Source organism: Coregonus lavaretus (assembly GCF_964263955.1).
Source record: "Coregonus lavaretus genome assembly, contig: HAP1_SCAFFOLD_2649, whole genome shotgun sequence".
Lineage (NCBI taxonomy): Eukaryota > Metazoa > Chordata > Actinopteri > Salmoniformes > Salmonidae > Coregonus > Coregonus lavaretus.
In genome coordinates this window covers 25,880-53,475 of record NW_028163770.1, presented here as the reverse complement: position 1 = coordinate 53,475, position 27,596 = coordinate 25,880, and the positions used below count along the sequence as shown (strand labels likewise).

Here is a 27,596-nt window from a genome sequence, read left to right as displayed (position 1 = left end):
TTTTAACATTTTGGGATCCGTGTCAGTGAACCCCCTCCTCCCGCTCTCTCTCCACCTTTTCTTTCTTCCTCTCTCCTTCATCCTTCTATCAGAGTAGAAAGGAGTTGTCTAACTTATTTTTATATTTTTTTCACACCAGATACAAACATACACATACGAACAACAACTTACAGACGCACACAAACAACTACTACATCTCCTCTGCCCAGACCAGCATGCTCACACCCCCGTCCCTACTGCCTGCATTATTGTTTGCCACTTGGCCTTAAATTGGACCAATTTGTTTTTCTCGGGTCGCCCATGCTATTTCAAATGTTCAATAATAAATAATTTTTCCATTGTGTTAATTATGGCAGATTGATTGATTTCCAAGTTTTTAGTATGTGTTTTTTCAAGATGAGTGATGAGAAGAGAATCGTCCAGCCCATTGGGTATCTCACTACACCCCCATATGCCATGTCTTGAAATATGCAGACAGACGGATTAAAAGTAAGTTTACATTGTAACACTTCTGACAGCCAACTTTCTAGCTCCGCCCATAACTTTTGGACTTTATAGCATTTCCAGAAAGCATGGATTATTGAGTCATTGATAGTTTTACACTTAAGACATGACTCTACCGTTGTGCTGTAGAATTTGTTAATTTTGTCTCTTGTATAATCAATTCTATACATTAGTTTATACTGGTTTAAGTGTACATTTTAGTTAACTGTAATTTAGTTAGTTATGCTCCAACTTTCCCTCCATCTTGTGCCAACATCAGTTCTTTTTAAGTCTTGCTTCCAATAGTTTTCTTTTTCTTTTTTCTAAGAGATTGTCTGTTGGATATGCTCTCTGCCAGGTTTTGTACATCTTCCCTATCATATGAACATCCTTTTCTGACTCAAATAAGATTCCCTGAAGGTTGCTCTGATGTCTAAAAGATTTCAACTCAAAAAATTGTTATATGTTACTTTTAAATTACATGTATTTTAAAATATCGGTCAGCCCAAAATTGCTTTTTAATTCTGTCATGGAAATAAATGTATTTCCTGTTACCAAGTCATTTACGGTTTCTATGCCTTTAGTTTTCCATGGGACCAATTTATCTGTGAATTCTGAAAAGCTATCCAAGGATTGTTCCATAGGGTTGTGTTTTTAGGGAGTGAGAATACGTTTAATTTTCTTCCGTAATGTTGTAGTGTTCTTAACTATGAAGTTGTTAATGTTCTTAGCTTTATCCTTTTGAAAATAGACACGTAAAAAGATTCTGGGGATGAGCACGCGAATGCACATCTTCAATATGTACCCACTGTTTCTCTTTAGTGCATTTAACTACACTGAGTATACCAAACATTAGGAACACCTTCCTAATATTAAATTCCCCCCTCACCCTCAGAACAGCCTCAATTTGCCGGGGCAGGGCCTCTACAAGGTGTCAAGCGTTCCACAGGGATGATGGCCCATGTTGACTCCAACGCTTCCCACAGTTGTGTCAAGTTGGCTGGATGGGTGTTGGACCATTCTTGATACACATGGGAAACTGTTGAGCATGAAAAACCCAGCAGCGTTGCACTTCTTGACACAAACTGGTGCGCCGGGCACCTACTACCAAGTTGTCATTAATCATGTTGTTTCTAATTAATGCATTTGTGTCTTTATCTTTTAAAATTATAACTGGTTTAGCATGTATTCGTTTTGTGAGAGCTGCAAGATATTTACCAGGTTTATTTGCCATTAAGTAGTATGCTTTATTTGAGTTTAACCTGTAGTTGTAGTCTCTCTTCAAAAGTTTTCCTGCTTAAGTTCAGAATTTTTATTTCCTGATGTATTTTTCTTTCATTTTCCATTCTAAATTAGATGTATCTTTTGCCGAGTATGAGATTATCATTCCCGTAATGTATGCCTTAAAGGCATACATTATATCGGGGGTCAGCTTTTCTTTGTCCTCTGTCTACATTTGTAATGGTAAAAGTTTTTATTTTTTCGTTTACGTATTTAATAAATTTCCGGTCCAGAAGATGCGCTCTATTTTCATTCTCCAAATTCTGTCAAGTTTATTTTCTATTGGTTTAATTAAGCATGATACCGGAGAATGATCCGATATCAATATATTATGAATTTTTTTATCCAGTAAATTGTTGAGTGCAGATGAAAATGTAGTCAATTCTTGAATAGCTTTTATTACTTTGAGAAAAAAAGGAATAGTCTTTTGTAGTTGGGAATAGTAATCTCCAGGTGTCCTGTAAATTACTATAGAGATTACATTTTTCAGCCTCTTTGGCGGCTCCCTAAATTAGCCTTTTTTATGTCAATCTTATCGAATGTATGATTTAGGTCACCTGCTAAAAGAATAGTTCCTGTCTGGATTTGATCTAATATAGCTTGAATTCTATTTAAAAACACCCGATTTCCACCTGGTGGGATATAAAATTAAATCAATGTGTATTTTTCACCATGTAAGGTACAATTCAACATTAGAAAACATTCTTCTTGGTCCATGTGCTGGGATATAAGCGACAAAGGGTGTATTCTTATTTATCAGGATGCCTACACCTCTGCTGTTACTACAGTAGGTGGCAGAATAGGCCTCTCTAACCCAGCTCCTCTTTAAATATTACATTTCTCCTTTTTTTTAAATGTAACTCTTGCAAGAAAACTGAATATGCTGACAATCTCTTTAAGTGTTTGAGAACTATATGCTTTTGTTTTCATCATGGAGCCCATGCACATTCCATGTGATGAATTGGATTTTGTTGGTCTTTACGGATAAGTTAACCTTATCTGTCATTGAACCAAATAAAAAATTTTTACAAAGACATGATCAGTCTATAATTTTAATGGTAGGTTTATTTGAACAGTGAGAGACAGAATAACGCATGTCAAAAATGTTATAAATTGATTTGCATTTTAATGAGGGAAATAAGTATTTGACCCCTCTGCAAAACATGATTTAGTACTTGGTGGCAAAACCCTTGTTGGCAATCACAGAGGTCAGACGTTTCTTGTAGTTGGCCACCAGGTTTGCACACATCTCAGGAGGGATTTTGTCCCCTCTTCTTTGCAGATCTTCTCCAAGTCATTAAGGTTTCGAGGCTGATGTTTGGCAACTCACACCTTCAGCTCCCTCCACAGATTTTCTATGGGATTAAGGTCTGGAGACTGGCTAGGCCACTCCAGGACCTTAATGTGCTTCTTCTTGAGCCACTCCTTTGTTGCCTTGGCTGTGTGTTTTGGGTCATTGTCATGCTGGAATACCCATCCACGACCCATTTTCAATGCCCTGGCTGAGGGAAGGAGGTTCTCACCCAAGATTTAACGGTACATGGCCCCGTCCATCGTCCCTTTGATGCAGTGAAGTTGTCCTGTCCCCTTAGCAGAAAAACACCCCCAAAGCATAATGTTTCCACCTCCATGTTTGACGGTGGGGGATGGTGTTCTTTGGGTCATAGTTGAGTTGAGTTGATGCCAAAGAGCTCGATTTTGGTCTCATCTGACCATAACACTTTCACCCAGTTCTCCTCTGAATCATTCAGATGTTCATTGACAAACTTCAGACGGGCCTGTATATGTGCTTTCTTGAACAGGGGGACCTTGCGGGCGCTGCAGGATTTCAGTCCTTCACGGCGTAGTGTGTTACCAATTGTTTTCTTGGTGACTATGGTCCCAGCTGCCTTGAGATCATTGACAAGATCCTCCTGTGTAGTTCTGGGCTGATTCCTGACCGCTCTCATGATCATTGCAACTCCACGAGGTGAGATCTTGCATGGAGCCCCAGGCCGAGGGAGATTGACAGTTATTTTGTGTTTCTTCCATTTGCAAGTAATCGCACCAACTGTTGTCACCTTCTCACCAAGTTGCTTGGTGATGGTCTTGTAGCCCATTCCAACCTTGTGTAGGTCTACAATCTTGTCCTTGACATCCTTGGAGAGCTCTTTGGTCTTGGCCATGGTGGAGAGTTTGGAATCTGATTGATTGGTTGCTTCTGTGGACAGGTGTCTTTTATACAGGTAACAAGCTGAGATTAGGAGCACTCGCTTTAAGAGTGTGAAATCTTTCTGATTGAGACGGGGTCAAATACTTATTTCCCTCATTAAAATGCAAATCAATTTATAACATTTTTGACATGCATTGTTCTGGATTTTTTGTTGTTATTCTGTCTCTCACTGTTCAAATAAACCTACCATTAAATTTATAGACTGATCATTTCTTTGTCAGTGGACAAACGTACAAAATCAGCAGGGGATCAAATACTTTTTTCCCTCACTGCATGAGGGCGGTGGGCATTCCATAGAATGGGAGAGTCATGGTATAAAAATATAGTTATTGTATACATTACATATACACTGTATAGAGCGTGTGGGCATGTAGGCTGAGCAGACATTTAACAAAAAGCACCCCAAAAAAAGCTTTTAAGGTTCACCTCTCTTATTGTACCAAGAAAAACAGTGGATGCATTGGAGAAAGACTGCCACTTAAGTACTGTGGTCAGTTTGTATTACAGTGGCTTGCGAAAGTATTCACCCCCCTTGGCTTTTTTACTATTTTGTTGCCTTACAATCTGGAATTAAAATGGATTTTTTGGGGGGTTTGTATCATTTGATTTACACAACATGGCTACCATTTTGAAGATGCAAAATATTTTTTATTCTGAAACAAACAAGAAATAAGACAAAAAAAGAACTTGAGCGTGCATAACTATTCAACCCCCCAAAGTCAATACTTTGTAGAGCCACCTTTTGCAGCAATTACAGCTGCAAGTCTCTTGGGGTATGTCTCTATAATCTTGGCACATCTAGCCACTGGGATTTTTGCCCATTCTTCAAGGCAAAATTGCTCCAGCTCCTTCAAGTTGGATGGGTTCCGCTGGTGCACAGCAATCTTTAAGTCATACCACAGATTCTCAATTGGATTGAGGTCTGGGCTTTGACTAGGCCATTCCAATACATTTCAATGTTTCCCCTTAAACCACTGAAGTGTTGCTTTAGCAGTATGTTTAAGGTAATTGTCCTGATGGAAGGTGAACCTCCATCCCAGTCTCAAATCTCTGGAAGACTGAAACAGGTTTCCCTCAAGAATTTCCCTGTATTTAGCGCCATCCATCGTTCCTTCCATTCTGACCAGTTTCCCAGTCCCTGCCGATGGAAAAATATCCCCACAGCATGATGCTGCCACCACCATGCTTCACTGTGGGGATGGTGTTCTCGGGGGGATGAGAGGTGTTGGGTTTGCGCCAGACCTAGCATTTTCCTTGATGGCCAAAAAGCTCAATTTTAGTCTCATCTGACCAGAGTACCTTCTTCCATATGTTTGGGGAGTCTCCCACATGCCTTTTGGCAAACACCAAACGTGTTTGCTTATTTTTTTCTTCAAGCAATGGCTTTTTTTCTGGCCACTCTTCCGTAAAGCCCAGCTTTGAAGGAGTGTACGGCTTAAAGTGGTCCTATGGACAGATACTCCAATCTCCGCTGTGGAGCTTTGCAGCTCCTTCAGGGTTATCTTTGGTCTCTTTGTTGCCTCTCTGATTAATGCCCTCCTTGCCTGGTCCGTGAGTTTTGGTGGGCGGCCCTCTCTTGGCAGGTTTGTAGTGGTGCCAGATTCTTTCCATTTTTTAATAATGGATTTAATGGTGCTCTGTGGGAGGTTCAACGTTTCTGATATTTTTTTATAACTTCTGATCTGTACTTCTACACAACTTTGTCCCTGACCTGTTTGGAGAGCTCCTTGGTCTTCATGGTGCTGCTTGCTTGGTGGTGCCCCTTGCTTAGTGGTGATGCAGACTCTGGGGCCTTTCAGAACAGGTGGATATATACTGAGATCACGTGACAGATCATGTGACACTTAGATTGCACACAGGTGGACTTTATTTAACTAATTATGTGACTTCTGAAGGTAATTGGTTGCACCAGATCTTATTTAGGGGCTTCATAGCAAAGGGGGTGAATAAATATGCACGCACCACTTTTTCGTTATTGATTTTTTTGCATTTTTTTACATTTCACTTCACGAATTTGGACTATTTTGTGTATGTCCATTACATGAAATCCAAATAAAAATAAATTGAAATTACAGGTTGTAATGCAGCAAAATAGGAAAAACGTCAAGGGGGATGAATACTTTTGCAAGGCACTGTACCTTTATAAATTAAATTAAATTTAAGTATAGTGGCTGGTGTGGGTCTACTTGGGTAGTCGGTCCACCAAGAGACTGAAATGGGATGAATGGAGGCCCCGGTCACCCCCAGTCACCCCATCCCAATCCCCGGATAAAGCCCCTCTCCATTCTCACCAATAAACACCATTGAATCTTAGTTGTAATGAGAAACAAGGAATAATTATTATTCGACATGCTTTCCTAATCTGTCCAGAACTCTTATTCATTTTACAGCAGGTTTACAAGTCATAAAAAAAGAAATACAATTACATTGTAGTATAATTAAGTCCTTCCTTCCTTCTCTCTCTCCCAAACCAAATACATCCCTCTCCACCACCCCCTCCCAGTTCTTCCCTCTTTACACCACCCAAGCCAAGCTTATCCTAACCTCCCATCTTTACTCACCCTTGACCACCCAAGACAAGCTTGTCCCACCTGCCCACCCAAGTCAAGCTTATCACCACCTCCCATCTTTCCCTCTCTTACCCACCCAGGCCAAGTTTATCCCAACCTCCCGTCTTTCCCCCCTCCCTTCTCAGACATATATTTACACCACTCTTCACATCTCCTAAATTCGGACACAACATATAGCCTATGCGTCTGTGCACCCATTCTCTCCGCCCTCCTACACATATTAATATTCACCCTCCTTCAGTCTCCCATTCATATGCAGACATATACACACATACACCCTCTCACCCACACACATCCATAGAACAATTATTGACATGCATGCTATTTTTCCTCTTTTATGTTGTCTTTTCAGTGTCCATGTATCTCATTGGCATTTGCTAATTATATCGTTACTTCCTAGAGAAGAACAGTTACTTGGAGACAATAGAGTCTAGATTGTATTGGGGGGAGGGGGAAAGAATATTGTCTCAACTTACGATAGGCTGGTTTTGGGCATCACAGTATGTAGCCTAGTGTGCTTATCACTTTTTTCCACTTCTTCCTCTTCACAGGGTACTGGGCTCTCTTTCAACTGGAAAGGTTTCCTTCATCCTGTTTAGGCCTTCATCGGCGCTTGTGAACTCCATCCTCTGTGTTCCCTTCCATACCCACAGCACTGCCGGGAATCGGAGTTGAGACTTGATTCTTTTTTTCTACAGTGACTGTCTGATCGGAATTAATTGCTTGCGTTTTTTCCTCAGACTAGCAGACCGATCCTGGACGAATCGGATGGGCTGGTCATGTATTTGGATCGCCTATGCCTTCAGAATGTTGACTTTGGTCTGATAGTTCCACAGCTTACACATTACCATGCGAGGGTATTTAACTTTCTTCTGTTTCACTTCGATGGCATCGCTCCAGATCCTTCGGTGATACATCTATGCCAAGCTCCTCCCATATCAGCTTGATCACGTAGCTGGAAAGGTCTCCTTTTTCCTCGTCTTCCAGTAGGAACAATACTCTCATGTTTTGTCATGTTCTGTTTTCTTGCTGGTCCAGTTCATCGTCTAAAGTTTGCACCTTTGTTTCCAGAATGTCAATTATGTTGTCCTGTTCGTCCACGCGCCCGCCCTGTATATGCATATCTGACATGATGGACTCTACTTTCCTACTTTTTTAACAACAGATTGTAACAGTTTTAGCTATGTTTTCCTGGATATCCTTTAGCTGTTTGTTGCTCTCATTTGCATCTCCAAGTTGTTCTTTGTCTTTTCCTCTAAGGGAAGCCACGGCTTGTTGGGTACAAAACGGAGCTACTCACTCCCCATGTGTCCTATCGGTACGCTCTAAGCGCCTCCCTTGTCTAACCATTCTAACATTCTCTGTTGTTGTCTCTTTAGTCCTGAGTTTGTGTACTAACTTCTCCCTCTCTAGTGATCACAGGCTCATTAGAAGTATGTACACATCAGACTGAAGGTCACAGATACACTGAGGACAAATCGAACAGAACAGTACAGATGCTCTGCCCATTTGATGGCCTTTTATAGAACCATCAAAGCATTGACATGTCTTTAAGAGGGGTGAGATATCTGAACAGAGAGAGAAATAGAGACATTGGCTCAGGTTCAGATGCAGAGGTCCTTTATAAAACCGTGTCAGCCTCAGTGAGGGTAATGATGATGAAATGCATTCGCAACACCCTTTGATTCTCTGGGTAAACGCTTGAAGCTCGTTTTACTGCTTATGGCAGATAAGTCTTAAGTTACACACATGACTCTCCTCGTAGTCCTGTTCTCCCATCTGAGATGTGTGATCAGTGTACTTCTTGACCTGGTGGAAAGAGAGGGAGGGTTACGGTGGAGCCAGATATGGTTCCTTGGTCCAGGTTCTGGTTTTGGGAGGTTCTGGTCATGTTGGAAAAGGGTTGCTCTGGGGAATCGGCAGCGTTTAGAGATGATTGGGATTGGGAAAGTTCCTGATGTTCCTCCTGCTAATTTTTGTTTTTTCCGGTGAGGGGTCCCACAGGGAGTGAACGCCCCCTATTACCCAGCATCCCCAACCTACAGGACGAGCACTCACTCATGTTCATGGTGGTGTGTGTACTGTGTATGATGTGTGTGTATGAGAGTGGGAGCGCTTTCCCTGATTTGTCTGTGTACAGGATATATGAACAAGACACACATATCTATATATTTGTGTGTGTGTTTACCGGTCTTTGGGAATAGACATGTTGAGAGTGTTTTTCCAGTAGCAGCTGGGTGACCTTACTGATGTGTGTCTGTCCTCTACCTCTCAGGTCGTCCACGGCCAGGTTGCTATGGGAGACCATGCTGGCCAGTAAGCAGAAGGAGGCTGTGATGGAGGTTCGCAGACAGCTGGTGGAGGCCGCCAGCAAGGAGAACCTGCCAATCAAGATGAGTCTGGGTAAGGAAGGACCAGGACACACCAACCATCACACACAGACATACTGACTACACTCACTGTTGACGCTCTCCAAGTTAACAGGCACTCTCTGACTCGCTCTCCCAAATCCCAATGCCACAGAATACACAGACACTATCTGATCTAGGGCTGAATAATAAAAGAGGGGGAAATTATTGCAATGAGTAAACACATAATTACATTATTATAATATATAGTCAAACTCTCAGAATTTGGAAGGCATAGCAGAGAGAGGAAAAGAGGATGGGGGAGGAGGGGAGGGAGGGAGGGGAGGGAGAGAGGGAGGGAGGGAGGGGGAGGGAGAGAGGGAGGGAGGGAGGGGGAGGGAGGGAGGGAGGGGGAGTGGGGTGGGAGGGGAGAGGGAGAGAGGAGGGGAGTGAGGGGAGTGGGAGGAGAGAGGAGGGGAGTGAGGGGCGGAGGGGGAGGGGGGAGAGAGGAGGGGAGAGAGGAGGGGAGTGGGAGTGAGGGAGAGAGAGAGAGAGAGTGAGGGGGAGTGGGAGTGAGGGAGTGAGGGGGAGTGGGAGAGAGTGTGAGGGTAGGAGAGAGAGTGAGGGATAGAGAGGTCCTGCTGTTTTAACAAAGAGCCACAGCGCCACCTACAGAGAGCTGCCTCTGTGTGTGTTTGCCCATGTGGCCACAGAGGAAATGTGAACCACATGTTGGCTCTCTGACTCACACACACACACACACACACACACACACACACACACACACACACAGCTCTCAATTACTTTTGTTGTTTGTTAATGAAGCAAAAGGGCCTTAAGCAGAGGGTAGAAATACTTGCAGACACGCAGAGACGTACACATCACACACATTTTGTGTACTTAGACTCCTATTTGACTCACTTAGGTGTATGCATGCCATGAATCATATGTAGCATGTCTTGTACACACACACACACACACACACACCACACACCACACACACACATTGACTGATATGTATGTTAGCATGTGGCAGGTCTGTGTGTCTGTGCAACAGTAATGGAGGGGAGGTGAGCTGGGAGGGGCTCTGTGGTCCCACTGCTCCTGTAATCACAGAGGTAACCCGGCTCGCTTAACAAGCAGGTTGGAATATGTGCCGGGGGGGTCACACACACACACAAACGCTACGCACACACACATGCTGCCGCCATGGTGGTTTCCTTTCACACATCTGTGTCTGAGAGCAGCGCCGTCGTTCTTTCTAATACTGGGTGGCTCGCTCTCTTCTGGGTTTATTTTGACCAACACACCTCAGAGAAAGAGAGGGTAGTAAAGAGAGAGAAAGAGAGGGGGAAAGGGAGAAGGTGAAGGGTATGGTTCTAAAGAGGGGGTTTGAGAGAGCGAGTGAAGTGTTGGTATGGCAGTAAGCTGTTGCTCCTCTCTGACTGACAGCCTGTTGACTTAGCCTGTGTCCAGGCTAGAGGGCAGTGTCAAAGCCTTGACACACTGGACCTTTATGCCCCGCTGGCAGAGGACCAGACCTGCCCTCCCCTTCCACTCCCCTCCTACCCCTCACAGTGCCTGTCCCACCCCCACACTGTTCCCATCATGCCCACCAGCACTGTGGGACAACACATTCTACTCTAATGCCTGTGGGGTCACATGTCAAGGGAGGAAACAGAGCTGTAAGTTAGACAGATTTCACACAGACTACACACACTCACACACGTAGTAGTATTCATCCACACACTGTACACTAACGCTCACACACGTAGTAGTATTCATCCACACACTGTACACTAACGCTCACACACATACAGTACTGTTCACAGCATCTACTTCCACTGTAGCATTGTTCACATACATACTGTGTAGCTTCATGCAAGTTGTATGACATGTACTGTACTGTATGTATATATCACAAGCACATATAGTGTCTGGATCCAAGTTGGCTTCATTTCACCTCACAGGAGGATCAGACTCCAGAGAAAAAGAGACAAGTCATCTCTCTGATGCTGCTGAGCACGTTCAGAGACGAGACACATTCTCACAACAGAATAGGCTTGTGAAACCCTGTGTGCACGTGTGTGGATGTGTGTGTGTCAGTCTGAGGGCGTTCAACGTTGTTTTTGGGTGTTTGGACAGCTTTGGTTTCAGTGTGTCAGTATACGTGCGTGTGCGTGTGCGTGTGTGTGTGTGTGGAGATCTGTATTTGTGTGGGGGTGTTTGTGTGTGCCTTTGATTGTGTGTGTGCTTTGTATTTTATGTGTGTGCGTGGATGCATGCATGTGTGTGTGTGTGTGTGTGTGTGTATACAGTGGGGAGAACAAGTATTTGATACACTGACGATTTTGCAGGTTTTCCTACTTACAAAGCATGTAGAGGTCTGTAATTTTTATCATAGGTACACTTCAACTGTGAGAGACAGAATCTAAAACAAAAATCCAGAAAATCACATTGTATGATTTTTAAGTAATTAATTTGCATTTTATTGCATGACATAAGTATTTGATCACCTACCAACCAGTAAGAATTCCAGCTCTCACAGACCTGTTAGTTTTTCTTTAAGAAGCCCTCCTGTTCTCCACTCATTACCTGTATTAACTGCACCTGTTTGAACTCGTTACCTGTATAAAAGACACCTGTCCACACACTCAATCAAACAGACTCCAACCTCTCCACAATGGCCAAGACCAGAGAGCTGTGTAAGGACATCAGGGATAAAATTGTAGACCTGCACAAGGCTGGGATGGGCTACAGGACAATAGGCAAGCAGCTTGGTGAGAAGGCAACAACTGTTGGTGCAATTATTAGAAAATGGAAGAAGTTCAAGATGACGGTCAATCACCCTCGGTCTGGGGCTCCATGCAAGATCTCACCTCGTGGGGCATCAATGATCATGAGGAAGGTGAGGGATCAGCCCAGAACTACACGGCAGGACCTGGTCAATGACCTGAAGAGAGCTGAGACCACAGTCTCAAAGAAAACCATTAGTAACACACTACGCCGTCATGGATTAAAATCCTGCAGCGCACGCAAGGTCCCCCTGCTCAAGCCAGTGCATGTCCAGGCCCATCTAAAGTTTGCCAATGACCATCTGGATGATCCAGAGGAGGAATGGGAGAAGGTAATGTGGTCTGATGAGACAAAAATATAGCTTTTTGGTCTAAACTCCACTCGCCATTTTTGGAGGAAGAAGAAGGATGAGTACAACCCCAAGAACACCATCCCAACCGTGAAGCATGGAGGTGGAAACATCATTCTTTGGGGATGTTTTTCTGCAAAGTGGACAGCACAACTGCACCGTATTGAGGGGAGGATGGATGGGGCCATTTATCGCGAGATCTTGGCCAACAACCTCCTTCCCTCAGTAAGAGCATTGAAGATGGGTCGTGGCTGGGTCTTCCAGCATGACAACGACCCGAAACACACAGCCAGGGCAACTAAGGAGTGGCTCCGTAAGAAGCATCTCAAGGTCCTGGAGTGGCCTAGCCAGTCTCCAGACCTGTACCCAATAGAAAATCTTTGGAGGGAGCTGAAAGTCCGTATTGCCCAGCGACAGCCCCGAAACTTGAAGGATCTGGAGAAGGTCTGTATGGAGGAGTGGGCCAAAATCCCTGCTGCAGTGTGTGCAAACCTGGTCAAGACCTACAGGAAACGTATGATCTCTGTAATTGCAAACAAAGGTTTCTGTACCAAATATTAAGTTCTGTTTTTCTGATGTATCAAATACTTACAGTGGGGAAAAAAAGTATTTAGTCAGCCACCAATTGTGCAAGTTCTCCCACTTAAAAAGATGATAGAGGCCTGTAATTTTCATCATAGGTACACGTCAACTATGACAGACAAATTGAGAAAAAATATCCAGAAAATCACATTGTAGGATTTTTAATGAATTTATTTGCAAATTATGGTGGAAAATAAGTATTTGGTCACCTACAAACAAGCAAGATTTCTGGCTCTCACAGACCTGTAACTTCTCCTTTAAGAGGCTCCTCTGTCCTCCACTCGTTACCTGTATTAATGACACCTGTTTGAACTTGTTATCAGTATAAAAGACACCTGTCCACAACCTCAAACAGTCACACTCCCAACTCCACTATGGCCAAGACCAAAGAGCTGTCAAAGGACACCAGAAACAAAATTGTAGACCTGCACCAGGCTGGGAAGACTTTATCTGCAATAGGTAAGCAGCTTGGTTTGAAGAAATCAACTGTGGGAGCAATTATTAGGAAATGGAAGACATACAAGACCACTGATAATCTCCCTCGATCTGGGGCTCCACGCAAGATCTCACCCCGTGGGGTCAAAATGATCACAAGAACGGTGAGCAAAAATCCCAGAACCACACGGGGGGACCTAGTGAATGACCTGCAGAGAGCTGGGACCAAAGTAACAAAGCCTACCATCAGTAACACACTACGCGCCGCCAGGGACTCAAATCCTGCAGTGCCAGACGTGTCCCCCTGCTTAAGCCAGTACATGTCCAGGCCCGTCTGAAGTTTGCTAGAGTGCATTTGGATGATCCAGAAGAGGATTGGGAGAATGTCATATGGTCAGATGAAACCAAAATAGAACTTTTTGGTAAAAACTCAACTCGTCGTGTTTGGAGGACAAAGAATGATGAGTTGCATCCAAAGAACACCATACCTACTGTGAAGCATGGGGGTGGAAACATCATGCTTTGGGGCTGTTTTTCTGCAAAGGGACCAGGACGACTGATCCGTGTAAAGGAAATAATGAATGGGGCCATGTATCATGAGATTTTGAGTGAAAACCTCCTTCCATCAGCAAGGGCATTGCAGATGAAACGTGGCTGGGTCTTTCAGCATGACAATGATCCCAAACACACCACCCGGGCAACGAAGGAGTGGCTTCGTAAGAAGCGTTTCAAGGTCCTGGAGTGGGCTAGCCAGTCTCCAGATCTCAACCCCATAGAAAATCTTTGGAGGGAGTTGAAAGTCTGTGTTGCCCAGCGACAGCCCCAAAACATCACTGCTCTAGAGGAGATCTGCATGGAGGAATGGGCCAAAATACCAGCAACAGTGTGTGAAAACCTTGTGAAGACTTACAGAAAACGTTTGACCTGTGTCATTGCCAACAAAGGGTATATAACAAAGTATTGAGAAACTTTTGTTATTGACCAAATACTTATTTTCCACCATAATTTGCAAATAAATTCATTAAAAATCCTACAATGTGATTTTCTGGAGAAAATAAATTCTCATTTTGTCTGTCATAGTTGACGTGTACCTATGATGAAAATTACAGGCCTCTCTCATCTTTTTAAGTGGGAGAACTTGCACAATTGGTGGCTGACTAAATACTTTTTTTCCCCACTGTATGTCATGCAATAAAATGCCAATTAATTACTTTAAAATCATACAATGTGATTTTCTGGATTTTTGTTTTAGATTCCGTCTCTCACAGTTGAAGTGTACCTATGATAAAAATTACAGACCTCTACATGCTTTGTAAGTAAGAAAACCTGCAAAATCGGCAGTGTATCAAATACTTGTTCTCCCCACTGTATATATATATATATATATATATATATATATATATAGATGTGTGTGTGAATGTGTTTAATTGCAGTGGAAGAGAAAAGTGTTGACAGGATCTGTACTGGCTCTGTAGCATATGGCCTAATTCCCCCAGTGTATTGTGGGATTTCTCACTTTGCAGAAATAGGGGACTATGGCAGATACTTGAGTGTACGCACACACACACATTTGCAGCCAAACCAATGCATCAAACAACAGCTATTTCCTGCTCTCCCAGCCAACAAGATCAGAACCATGCCAGAGGAATCAAAACACACACATTCTCACATATTATAAACAGGAGAAGAAGAGCTAGGCTACATATTCTGTGCACTTATGAACATGACACATGCTGTATGCAGCTACACAGTCTCTCTCTTTCTCTCTTGCTGCTTCACTCATTTATAAACACACACACACACACACACACACACACACACACACACACAGGTGCAGCGATGTGGCTGAGCTAGGTGTGTTGTGTGTACTGTACTCTACTCTACTGTACTGTACAGTCTGGGAGTAGGCCCAGTGATGTGTCCATAAATAAAAGCCCCAGGTCTTTCCCCTGCATAAATACAATTCCCTGCTCCTTCCTCTGGTCCAGGCAGCACCGTGACTTACGAGCCAGGACTGTGAGCGAGGCAGACCACTGTTCAGCTTCATGCTCAAACAGTCAGTACTTCATAGTCCCTGAATCACCCACATACTGTCCAACAAAAATGCAAGTCATCCCCCTGGTTCAGTTTTAGGGTTAATAATGGTTGGCCCTTGGCTTCCTAGCATTGTTCAGGGGTTGAATGATGGTTGATCCTCAGACTCATTGTGGGCCTTTCATTCTTCTCTCTCTCATTCTTCTATAATTTTCTATTTCTTTCCCTAGCTTGTACTCCCTCTCACACTGTACCCCTACCTCTGGGTTAGATTATGGTTTTCCCCCAGTATATCCCTCTCTCAGGCCTATTCTAGGGCTAAATTATGTTTGGCCCTGGCTGTGGTTCTCCTTCCCACTCCTGGGCTGAGTTATTGTTGGCACATCAGGCTCAGTGATGCTTGGGTATACTGCCAGGCCATTTTACTGCCATGGCCGGGGCTGTTCACAATAGGGCTTTTCACTGTCTGGATATTCCTGGACCCGGATCCATTCCTCAATTATGTTTTAATGTTGGAAAGGTAACTTGATTCGCTTTTGAACACATATCTTCCATTCTGCCCATTGGTGCCACACAGAGAGCACACAGGTTGGTTTAGGATGATGAGAAGACGACATTACCCAACAGGCTGAGTTTCAGCAGTCTTGCACACTGTCAACTTTACTCAGCACCAGACAATGCTTTCTGGGAATAGGAGTCCTTTGTTGGTAGGTTAACGCTGCTTGTCTAACCGTTCTTGACGAAAACGCAACATGTTTTATAATCCAGCATTAATAACAAAGTTGTTAAATTGAAGTCGTTACGTCTGTACTTGACATGACTCCATACTTTTTATATTTTGTATTCTGGAACGTTGTGCCCCATTTTTCATTCCGTCTGTCTGTTTCTCTTCTATTCATGTGTTTGGCCCCGCTAAAGAAAACATTGGCCGTGTAATCCAACAGGAAATAGTCCCACATCTGTTCCTGGTTCTGAACATCAACATGAAGAAGTGGGGTTTATGGGGAGTTAATGTGTACCCCTCTCGCCCCCAGTCCTGGGGTCGCTCCGTCCCCCTGTCCGTCTCCCTTGCCTCTACCTCCAGGCTGCCCTCCTCACCCCCACCTCCCCCCTTCTTCCTGTGTCTCTGTGAATCATCCTTAGAGGAGGGAGGGCCTTAAATAGTATGAGGAACCCAGCTTCACTCTGCCAGCTCTGCAAATAATCAGAGACAACCACTGATTCACACGTATTAGGCAGACTTAGACAGCCTCACAGGGACTCTTATCAATAGTACACACACACACACACACACACACACACACACACACACACACACACACACACACACACACACACACACACACACACACAGTATATACAGTGCCATGAAAAAGTATTTGGCCCCTGTCTGATTTTCTCTAATTTTGCATGTTTTTGATACTGAATGTTATCAGATCTTCAACCAAATGCTTCCTGTAGTTGTTGATCAGTCTCTCATATCGGTTTTGGCCCACTCTTCCATGCAGAACTCAGCAACATTTGTGGGTTTTCAAGCACAAACTGCTCGTTTCAAGTCCTGCCACAACATCTCAATTGGGATTAGGTCTGGACTTTGACTAGGCCATTCCAAAACTTCAAATTTGTTGCTTTTTAGCCATTTTCATGTAGACTTGATTGTGTGTTTGGGATCATTGTCTTGCTGCATGACCCATCTGCGCTTCGGCTTCAGCTCACAGACGGATGGCCTGACATTCTCCTGTAGAATTCTCTGATACAGAGCAGAATTCATGGTTCCTTCTATTAAGGCAAGTCGCATCCCCAAACCATCACACTACCACCACTATGCTTGACCGTTCTTACTGTGGAATGCAGTGTTTGGTTTTCGCTAGGCATAATGGGACCCATGTCATCCAAAATGTTGACTCAAGTGTGCCAAAAAGCACCTGGATGATCATCAAGACTCTTGGAAGAATGTTCTATGGACAGATTATTCAAAAGTATAGCTTTTTGGATGACATGGGTCCCATTATGCCTGGCGAAAACCAAACACTGCATTCCACAGTAAGAACCTCTGTCAAGCATGGTGGTGGTAGTGTGATGGTTTGGCGATGCTTTGCTGCCTCAGGACCTGGACGACTTGCCTTAATAGAAGGAACCATGAATTTTGCTCTGTATCAGTGAATTCTACAGGAGAATGTCAGGCCATCTGTCTGTAAGCTGAAGCGCAGCTGGGTCATGCAGCAAGACAATCATCCAAAACACACCATCAAGTCTACATGAAAATGGCTAAAAAGCAACACATTTGAAGTTTTGGAATGGCCTAGTCAAAGTCCAGACCTAATCCCAATTGAGATGTTGTGGCAGGACATGAAACGAGCAGTTTGTGCTTGAAAACCCACAAATGTCGCTGAGTTCTGCATGGAAGAGTGGGCCAAAACTCCTCCACAGCGATATGAGAGACTGATCAACAACTACAGGAAGTGTTTGGTTGGAGTCATTGCAGCTAAAGGTGGCACAACCAGTTATTGAGTGTAAGGGGGCAATAATTTTTTCACACAGGGGTATTGGGTGTTGCATAATGTTGTTTATGAAATAAGTATGTAATTGTTGTTATTTGTTCACTCAGGTTCCCTTTCTCTAATGTTAGGTTTTGGTTGAAGATCACTGTGTCCTCCTCCCAGAGTGCAAAGAACCTTGGCGTGACCCTGGACAACACCCTGTCGTTCTCTGCTAACATCAAAGCGGTGACCCGATCCTGTAGGATCAACATTCGCAGAGTATGACCCTACCTTACACAGGAAGCGGCACAGGTCCTAATCCAGGCACTTGTCATCTCCCGTCTGGATTACTGCAACTCGCTGTTGGCTGGGCTCCCTGCCTGTGCCATTAAACCCCTACAACTCATCCAGAACGCTGCAGCCCGTCTGGTGTTCAACCTTCCCAAGTTCTCTCACGTCACCCCGCTCCTCCGCACACTCCACTGGCTTCCAGTTGAAGCTTGCATCTACTACAAGACCATGGTGCTTGCCTATGGAGCTGTGAGGGGAACGGCACCTCCTTACCTTCAGGCTCTGATCAGTCCCTACACCCAAACGAGGACATTGCGTTCTTCCACCTCTGGCCTGCTGGTCCCCCTACCTCTGCGGAAGCAGAGTCCCCGCTCAGCCCAGTCAAAATTGTTCGCTGCTCTGGCACACCAATGGTGGAACAAGTGGACAGTGGAGTCACTGACCACCTTCCGGAGACACTTGAAACCCTACCTCTTTAAGGAATACCTGGGATAGTATAAAAGTAGTCCTTCTACCCCCCCCACCCCCTACCCCCACAACATTTTTATATATATATATATATATATATATATATATATATATATATATATATATATATATATATATATATATATATATATATATATATATATATATATATATATATATATGAAACAAATGAAAATAAAAAATATACTCTAAAAATTTAAAATTAGAAAAATATTTGTTTTTAAATTGTAAAGTGGTTGTCCCACTGGCTATCATAAGGTGAATGCACCAATTTGTAAGTCGCTCTGGATAAGAGCGTCTGCTAAATGACGTAAATGTAAATAACATTCAGTATCAAAAATAAGCAAAATTAGAGAAAATCAGAAAGGGGGCAAATACTTCTTCACACATTCCATCACACACTATGACTCATATAAAACATAGACCCTCACACTTCAACAATAACAGTTGAAGATACAGATACACACTTTCACAGAATATACAGTATGCCCAATACATGATTATGGCTGAGGTTCTCACAGCCCGTCTCCTCCAAGCTTCTCTTCTGTCTCCTTTGCCTGTGGAGTCTGGCTCTCTGAGATAATATTATGGTCTGCTATGGTATCACTCACACTCTCTCTGTATGCCTGAGCTTACTCTACCCCAACAGGCTGCCACCCCAGGCAGACTAGCATGAGTATGCTAGTGTGTATGCACTGAACAAAACAATATTGTTTATTTATTTTATTTATTTTTATTTTTAGGGGGTAGATCAGCTTTAATATTTCAGATAGATTGTAACTTCCATCAATGTAATTGTCTGCATCACTTCCAATCCCCCAATGTTTTTTTTTCTCGCAAATATATATGTGTGTGTATATATATATATATATATATATATATATATATATATATATATATATATATATATATATATATATATATATATATATATATATATATATATATATATATATATCCTTTTAAAAATTATATTTCCCTTCATTACTTTCCAACCCCACCACCCCTTCCCCAATTGGAGTAAACTAGTGAACAACAATGGACACAGTCAAATTCTACAATAATTATATTTTGTTTGTTTTTACTCCTGAACTTCCTCCGATCATTTTCATGTTAGCAGTTGTATGATCGACTGTTTCATTAAAGGACATTGAATAGATTAATAAGAAATTCATATAATTTCCTCATGTCTGTTTTGTCTCTCCCTCAGGCCGTGTGACCCCGGAGCAGCTGTGTTCCTACGTGCAGCTGTTTAAGAGCAACTGGGGGGCTCTAGAGAGTCACTGTGGGGTAATACAGCTGGGCCTGGCCACCGCCCATACCCTCCGTCACCCCACACTGCCCCGCTGGGACGCCTGCCTTGCTTTCGAGAGGCTCCTCCTGCAGGTATACTACACACACCCTTGACACACACACACTCCGCCACCCCATCCTGCCCCGCTGGGACGCCTGCCTGGGGGGGGTGACACTGGTGAGGCAAGGTGACCACAACTTTGTTGGGATAAACTGTCTGTCAGAGAGAGAAAAATGCACTCTGACTGTCTCTACTGTGGTTTATAAACACATCCAGTTGTGTTTGTAGGAAAAAACATGCAGATCCTGTGTAAACTTCTGGGGGGAATAGCCTGCTTTCCAGTCAGTGTGTTGTTGGGGCAAACGGGAGAAGAGGAAGCAGTTTACCAGGGCAGACTGGGGCGGATGTGCACGTGTGTCAGACCATGGCAGGGTCAGAGGTTATTAGAGAAGGGGACAGAGGGAAAGACTGACAGGACAAGAGTAAGTTAAAGAGCAGAAGTGTGTCTCATCACACCTCCGACCTATAGCAGTGGTCTCCTGACAGTTTAGAATCTCTCTCATGCTGAGTGGAGACTCATGTTCTAGAGTCTTCTAATCTAACTAATACTACTCTATTCCAAAGCCTTTTCCTCCTCCTCTTACCTCTCTGTTTTCATAGTCTCTTTATATTCCTGAAGCTCTAAAGCCAGCAGCAGGACAGCACAGTATTTAGGAACTTATTAAAGTAAATCACTGAAAAACAAAACAGGCCTGCACCAGCCAGCGTCCCATGCCAAAGTGGAATTTGAAAACAACCTTGTAAATCTTGTTTCTTAGCTGAGCTCCTGGGAGGAAGATGCTTCGGCTTATTTGGTACCAGTATCCTTCGTACCATGTTAGTCCACATCAATCCATATTACTCCCTGTCTGTCCTGTACCCTTCTGACCTCAGTAGTTCTCACAGTCCACTCTGCCTTTCAGCTTCAGTATCATAGTAGTCAGCAGGCTTTTATAGAAGAAAGTGGAAAATGTGTCCTCAGGTAAAAATAGATACCAGGTTGGCCCAGTGATAACCATCTTATCTCAACTGTGTATTGTTTTTGTTTGTGTAGGTGTATGTTTGGGACCCCATTCAAAACACATTCTTGGGAAATCAGCAGACCTGGGTTCAAATATCTCAATTACTTTTACATATATTCAAAGTAAGTAGCTATTCAGATATAAAAAAATTAAAATAAAGTAGTTGCATATTTTTATTTTAAAATACACTTGGAAAGTATTTTGACAGTATTTTCAAATGCTATTTTCAAATACCTGGGTTAAATGCATGGTAGTGTATTTGAGTCAGTGTATTTGATATACAATTTGGCAGACTATTTGTTTTTTTACAAATAACCATTCAAATACACAACAAAAAGTATTTAAAATACCAGATACCCAAATGCACATGTATTTTAACCCAGGTCTGGAAATCAGATCTCACAATCAAGCCTTGCTTGACTCGTGAGAGTTGATGTTTGCAATAAAAACGGACCCGTAATGTGAGCCCCAGTTTTCTATTGAGGTATTAAGTTAAATAAGATTCTGTGTGCTCCTCTCCCTCTCTCTGTTGATTTCATCTCACCACGATGTTTGGGCTCTGGCTACAGGGTGGACACAGAGAAGGGTAATTACATTGGAAACTGCATGGCTGGATGAAATGGCTCTTTTCTCTGGCTGGTGTGGTGGTTGCGCTGTTTACCCTGCCTGAGTGTGTGAGGGGAGCAGTGGGCAGAGCTGGGCACATGGTGCTGATGGACACAGTGCCAGACCCTGGTGGTGGTGTAAGGTTAGTTATGCCATGGGAACAGACTGTAACCATGAGAGTGGAGGTCCTGTGAGGTCAGATCAGGCCTTACTGTGATAAGGTCGACACCTTTAAACTCTGACCTCCCATTCACTCAGTGGTTAACAGTGAAACAATATCTGACTACAAACCACCAAACAGGATATTTCCTACTTTAAAACGCATGTAGTTCCAGTATGAAAAATGTATGCACTCACTAACTGTAAGTCACTCTGGATTGTCTGCTAAATGACTAAAATGTAAATGTAATGTAGGTACGTTTTCCCTCATGTTAGAAGTTAGTTACAGCATATTGGAATGTTTATAGGGTGACAGTTTTTATTTTTGTGATAAAGATGTGGTTGTAGTGATATAGATCTGGTTGAGTAGGCTGGCATGGTGGTTGGCCAGTGATCTAGCTAGATGTGGTCAGTGTGATAGATGGTGTTAATTCAGGGTGTTTACAGAGTAATGAAGGGGGCAGTTCAGGTACAGTAATTACCTCTGAGTAGTGCTTTACCTCAAGGTTGGGGGCACTGCCACCCTACCTACCAATGCTGCCCCTGCATCTGCCCCCTGCTATGTCCCATGCTGTGGACCCAGGGGCCCTGGAATGGAGGAGTGTTGGTCTGAATGGGGCAGATTGAGCAGGTTTGGGTCGTACCCAGCCCACAATCACAGGGCCTGTGTGCAGCCTGGGACTAGTACTAGACAGGGGTGGGGGGCAGCAAGGACAGTCTCAACAAACCCTTCCCGGAACATCACACTAGCTACCTCTACACCAACGGCCCAGACAGAGCTACTCCCAAACCATACATGTACTACATTCCTCCCATAGACTAGCTAATGGCTGAGTCAGTTAGTGAGGGATACAATCTCTCTGAAAGACTGAGTGTGTGATAAACTGAATGAACAGGGAATAGGCCTAACTCATGGGGGAGTAAGACTACTTCATTGAATGATGATATGAAAGGGATAGCGACAGTCAGTCAGTCAGTCATGGTGTGGTGTCTGTTGTTCATTAAGAGTCAGTAGTAAATGTGTTAGCAATAGGAGAGCAGAGCTAACCTCTCCACCCAAGCCTGTTTCTCTATCTCTGCTGAGATTAGCCCGGCCTGCCTCTCATAACATTCCAGCTGCCAGTTATTACTGGTCAGAAACAAGACTTCTGCTCTGTCCCCCTGCCGCTGGGTCACACATTACTAGAACAGCCAGCCAGACTCCATATCCCTGTCTGATTGTCTGTGAGTTGCTATTTCTGGCTATCTGACTCTGTTTGAATGTGTTTCTATTTTCATGGCTTTTCTGTTGTACTAATGTGCCATGAATGTATATGTATGCCTGTCTCTCTGTCAGACTGTTTGTCTGGAAGTGTATATGTTGTTTGTAGGTTATCTGTATGTATCTTTCTGTCTGAGCTCTGAGGTATTGTTAACCTGCAGTCTGGAGCCTAGTGACCCACGCGCCTCATCAGCCTCCAGTTAGTCTTGTCTGCCCCCTCTTCAAGACTCCTGACCTCTAACCCCTGAACTCTCCTGCACAGGCTCAAACCTACAGCTGTGATAGGCCCTGCAGAGTGTCAGAGGGTTGCTAGATTTTTTTGTTGTGCAAAATCAATGTGTGCTTTCTCTTTATGTACAGTCGTGGTCAAACGTTTTGAGAATGACACATATTAATTTTCACAAAGTCTGCTGCCTCAGTTTTTATGATGGCAATTTGCATATACTCCAGAATGTTATGAAGAGTGATCAGATGAATTGCAATTAATTGCCATGAAAATGAACTTAATCCCAAAAAAACATTTCCACTGCATTTCAGCCCTGCCACAAAAGGACCAGCTGACATCATGTCAGTGATTCTCTCGTTAACACAGGTGAGAGTGTTGACGAGGACAAGGCTGGAGATCACTCTAATAATAATAATAATAATAATAATATGCCATTTAGCAGACGTTTTTATCCAAAGCGACTTACAGTCATGCGTGCATACATTTTTTATGTATGGGTGGTCCCAGGGATCGAACCCACTACCTTAGCGTTACAAGCGCCATGCTCTACCAGCTGAGCTACAGAGGACCACTCTGTCATGCTGATTGAGTTAGAATAACAGACTGGAAGCTTTAAAAGGAGGGTGGTGCTTGAAATCATTGTTCTTCCTCTGTTAACCATGGTTACCTGCAAGGAAACACGTGCCGTCATCATTGCTTTGCACAAAAAGGGCTTCACAAGCAAGGATATTGCTGCTAGTAAGATTGCACTTAAATCAACCATGTATCAGATCATCAAGAACTTCAAGGAGAGAGGTTCAGTTGTTGTGAAGAAGGCTTCAGGGCGCCCAAGAAAGTCCAGCAAGCGCCAGGACTGTCTCCTAAAGTTGATTTAGCTGCAGGATCGGGGCACCACCAGTGCAGAGCTTGCTCAGGAATGGCAGCAGGCAGGTGTGAGTGCATATGCACGCACAGTGAGGCAAAGACTTTTGGAGGATGGCCTGGTGTCAAGAAGGGCAGCAAGGAAGCCACTTCTCTCCAGGAAAAACATCAGGGACAGACTGATATTCTGCAAAAGGTACAGGGATTGAACTGCTGAGGACTGGGGTAAAGGCATTTTCTCTGATGAATCCCCTTTCCGATTGTTTGGGGAATCCGGGAAAAAGCTTGTCCGGAGAAGACAAGGTGAGCGCTACCATCAGTCCTGTGTCATGCCAACAATAAAGCATCCTGAGACCATTGATGTGTGGGGTTGCTTCTCAGCCAAGGGAGAGGGCTCACTCACAATTTTGCCTAAGAACATAGCCATGAATAAAGAATGGTACCAACACATCCTCCGAGAGCAACTTCTCCCAACCATCCAAGAATAGTTTGGTGTCGAACAATGCCTTTTCCAGCATGATGGAGCACCTTGCCATAAGGCAAAAGTGATAACTAAGTGGCTCGGGGAACAAAACATCAACATTTTGGGTCCATGGCCAGGAAACTCCCCAGACCTTAATCCCATTGAGAACTTGTGGTCAATCCTCAAGAGGCGGGTGGACAAACAAAACCCACAAATTCGGACAAACTCCAAGCATTGATTATGCAAGAATGGGCTGCCATCAGTCAGGATGTGGCCCAGAAGTTCATTGACAGCATGCCAGGGCGGACTGCAGAGGTCTTGAAAAATAAGGGTCAACACTGCAAATATTGACTCTTTGCATAAACTCAATGTAATTGTCAATAAAAGCCTTTGCCACTTCTGGAATGCTTGTAATTATACTTCAGTATACCATAGTAACATCTGACAAAAATATCTAAAAATACTGAAGCAGCAAACTTTGTGAAGACCAATACTTGTGTCATTCTCAAAACGTTTGACCACGACTGTACTGTATAGCCATAGCTAGACCGATCAATCAGAGAAAGTTAATAAGCAGAACAACATGCAGGCTATTCTGGTCAACACAACCAGTTTACTCTAACATGCTGAAATAGGAAAAATTGCAGTATTGGCCGGGTCCTCTCTGTACCTGTACCTACATGCCACAGACAGAGGGGCTTTAAGCCTGTAATTGTCTTTACCCCAGGGGTATGGTGCCTGTCCAACAGCCAGCCAGCCAGCCAGCCCAGACATTCATTCCCTCTCTGGACTGTCTGCTGCTGCTGCCCCCTGCCTACCCCACAAGGCATTGTGACGTTGTAGGGGGCTGGAGACTGTAACAAATGAGTGTGAATGACTGTGTGACATGCTGGTCTGAGACATCCAGGAGTCCATCGTCGCTGACCCCTCAGACTCCCCACCGCTTTACAGCCTCATATCTGAGCTGACCTGGACTGACCGTCCCCCCATCCAGCCCCGGGGGAAGAGAGCGGCCGGTAAGCCCGGTGGAGCAGCAGGGGGCTGGGAGTCCCTCAGTCTCTCTAGCGCTATGACAGGGACTCTCTGTCTTACTTCATTTACTCAGTCTCTATAGATTTCCCTCCCTCTCGCTCCATCTTTACTCTGTCTGTACCCCTCTCTCTTAATCTATTTTCCTCTCTCCATCTCCCCCTCCTAGCCTATCTCTTTCGTTGTTCAGCATGTCATAAAAAATATAGTCTGGTTTATCAGAGAAGTTAGTTATTTACCAGTCTCTTCCTTCCTGTGTTTAGTTGGGGGGGATTACAGTGGGCCCAGACGGCCGGCTGGGAGTGAGAGCAGAGCGCTGATGGAGTTTACTCCCTGCCCCTGTCAGGAAACCCAGAAATAACCCCCTCTCTCTCCCCCACTGCCCTGGACCCTGAGACAGTCTAAGATGGTCTGGGACGGCTGTGTTTACATACATACATACAGCAGGCCTGACTATACCGCCACTGCACGGCCCCAGCCCCGGCCCAGACCCTGGACTAATGTACTATCTGTTTAATAGGGAGAGAGAGACCTGTTTATAGAGAAGGACCTTTTTAACTGACTGATGGACTGTTAGGTCAGAGGTCAAAGTTAACCCATGTTACTTCCTGTTATCATCACCACTCGACGGTCAGTGCTATCCGGTATCCATTGGACGTCCCTACCCTAAACCGTAACCCTTACCTAACCCCAACCTTAAAGGGGAATTGAAACACTAGGCTTTAGAACACCAGCTAACTGTAATTAACTCGCCATACTGGCATTGTTGCATTACTGGCAGGATTTCCCAAAAATGGCTGAATCCCAAAACTGACTCAAAGACCATGACCTCTGCGTGCATTAATGAGCAAAATTTGCTGGTGTCAAACCATATATGAAAACATGATACATATTTTGAAAGCTAAGAAACAGCCCTTTCAAATGATATGACATACAATAGCACCACATCAATGAAATGGTAATCAGTCAAGAATAAACACCTGTGAAAATGTGTATCTTATACGAAAAACATTGCTTTTTTCCCCAAACAACTACCATTTACACAGCTTCCTATTGGAGATTGAAAAACGTAGAGTATATTGATGCTTCGTTATTTTGTGAGGGTTGAACATCTGAAATCAGAATAATAATACCTTTTTAGTGTGAATGAGTTACAGCCGTTTTAGAGAATGGTGGTATTTTTCTAGAATTCTATGGAATGTTCCATTATCAGACACTTTTTTTATCTGGATTGTATATTAAAACGCATATCTGCACCAAAACATACACTACATGACCAAAAGAATGTGGACAATTGTTTGTCGAACATCTCTTTCCAAAATCATGGACATTAATATGGCGTTTGTCCCCCTTTTGCTGCCATAACAGCCTCCACTCTTCTGGGAAGGCTTTCCACTAGATGTTGGAACATTGCTGCGGGCACTTGCTTCCATTAAGCCACAAGAGCATTAGTGAGGTCGGGCACTGATGTTGGGCGATTCGTCCGTCGGACTGCCAGATGGTGAAGCGTGATTGATCATTCCAGAGAACGTGTTTCCACTGCTCCAGAGTCCAATGGTGGCAAGCTTTACTCCGCTCCAACCAACACTTGGCATTGCGCATGATCATCTTAGGCTTGTGTGCGGCTGCTCGGCCATGGAAACCCATTTAATGACGCTCCCGGCGAACAGTCCTTGTGCTAACGTTGCTTCCGGAGGCAGTTTGGAACTCAGTAGTGAGCATTGCAACCAAGGACAAACGATTGTTTTACGCGCTTCAGCACTCGCCAGTCCTGTACTGTGAACTTGTGTGGCCTACCACTTCGCGGCTGAGCCATTGTTGCTCCTAGACATTTCCACTTCACAATAACAGCACTTACAGTTGACCGGGGCAGCTCTAGCAGGGCAGATATTTGACGAACTGACTTGTTAGAAAGGTGGTATCCTAAGACGGTGCCACGTTGAAACTAACTGAGCTCTTCAGTAAGGCCATTCTACTGCCAATGTTTGTCTATGGAGATTGCATAGCAGTGTGCTCGATTGTATACACCTGTTAGCAACGGGTGTGGCTAAAATAGCTGAATCCACTCATTTCAAGGGGTGTCCACATACTTTTGTGTGTATATAGTGTATTGGCAATTAATCTTACATATGCTAAGAAAAGACATACACAAGTAATGTAATATTAATAAATGAAGAACGTTATTGAAATAACTTTGAGGAGAATACAATGTCTCATTCAAACCTGAAAACAAAATGCAAGTTACATTGAAAATTGGAATTACAAAATATGATAAGAATAAGGCAT

The 27,596-nt window shown here is 43.7% G+C and overlaps 1 protein-coding gene across 1 annotated transcript in view; it reads left to right on the top strand.

Annotated features, from left to right (window-relative positions):
* The window catches only part of LOC311117793 (sec1 family domain-containing protein 2-like), a gene marked incomplete at its 3' end in the record, with an annotated part of 35,159 nt that extends 9,862 nt beyond the window's left edge, over positions 1 to 25,297 (top strand). The window contains exons 3-6 of the mRNA XM_084192704.1: positions 8,822 to 8,949; positions 19,561 to 19,736; positions 20,738 to 20,827; positions 25,189 to 25,297. Coding sequence (XP_084048830.1) covers positions 8,822 to 8,949; positions 19,561 to 19,736; positions 20,738 to 20,827; positions 25,189 to 25,297 — 503 coding nt within the window. The remainder of the gene's footprint in view (positions 1 to 8,821; positions 8,950 to 19,560; positions 19,737 to 20,737; positions 20,828 to 25,188) is intronic.
* Between the last annotated feature and the right edge of the window lie 2,299 nt (positions 25,298 to 27,596).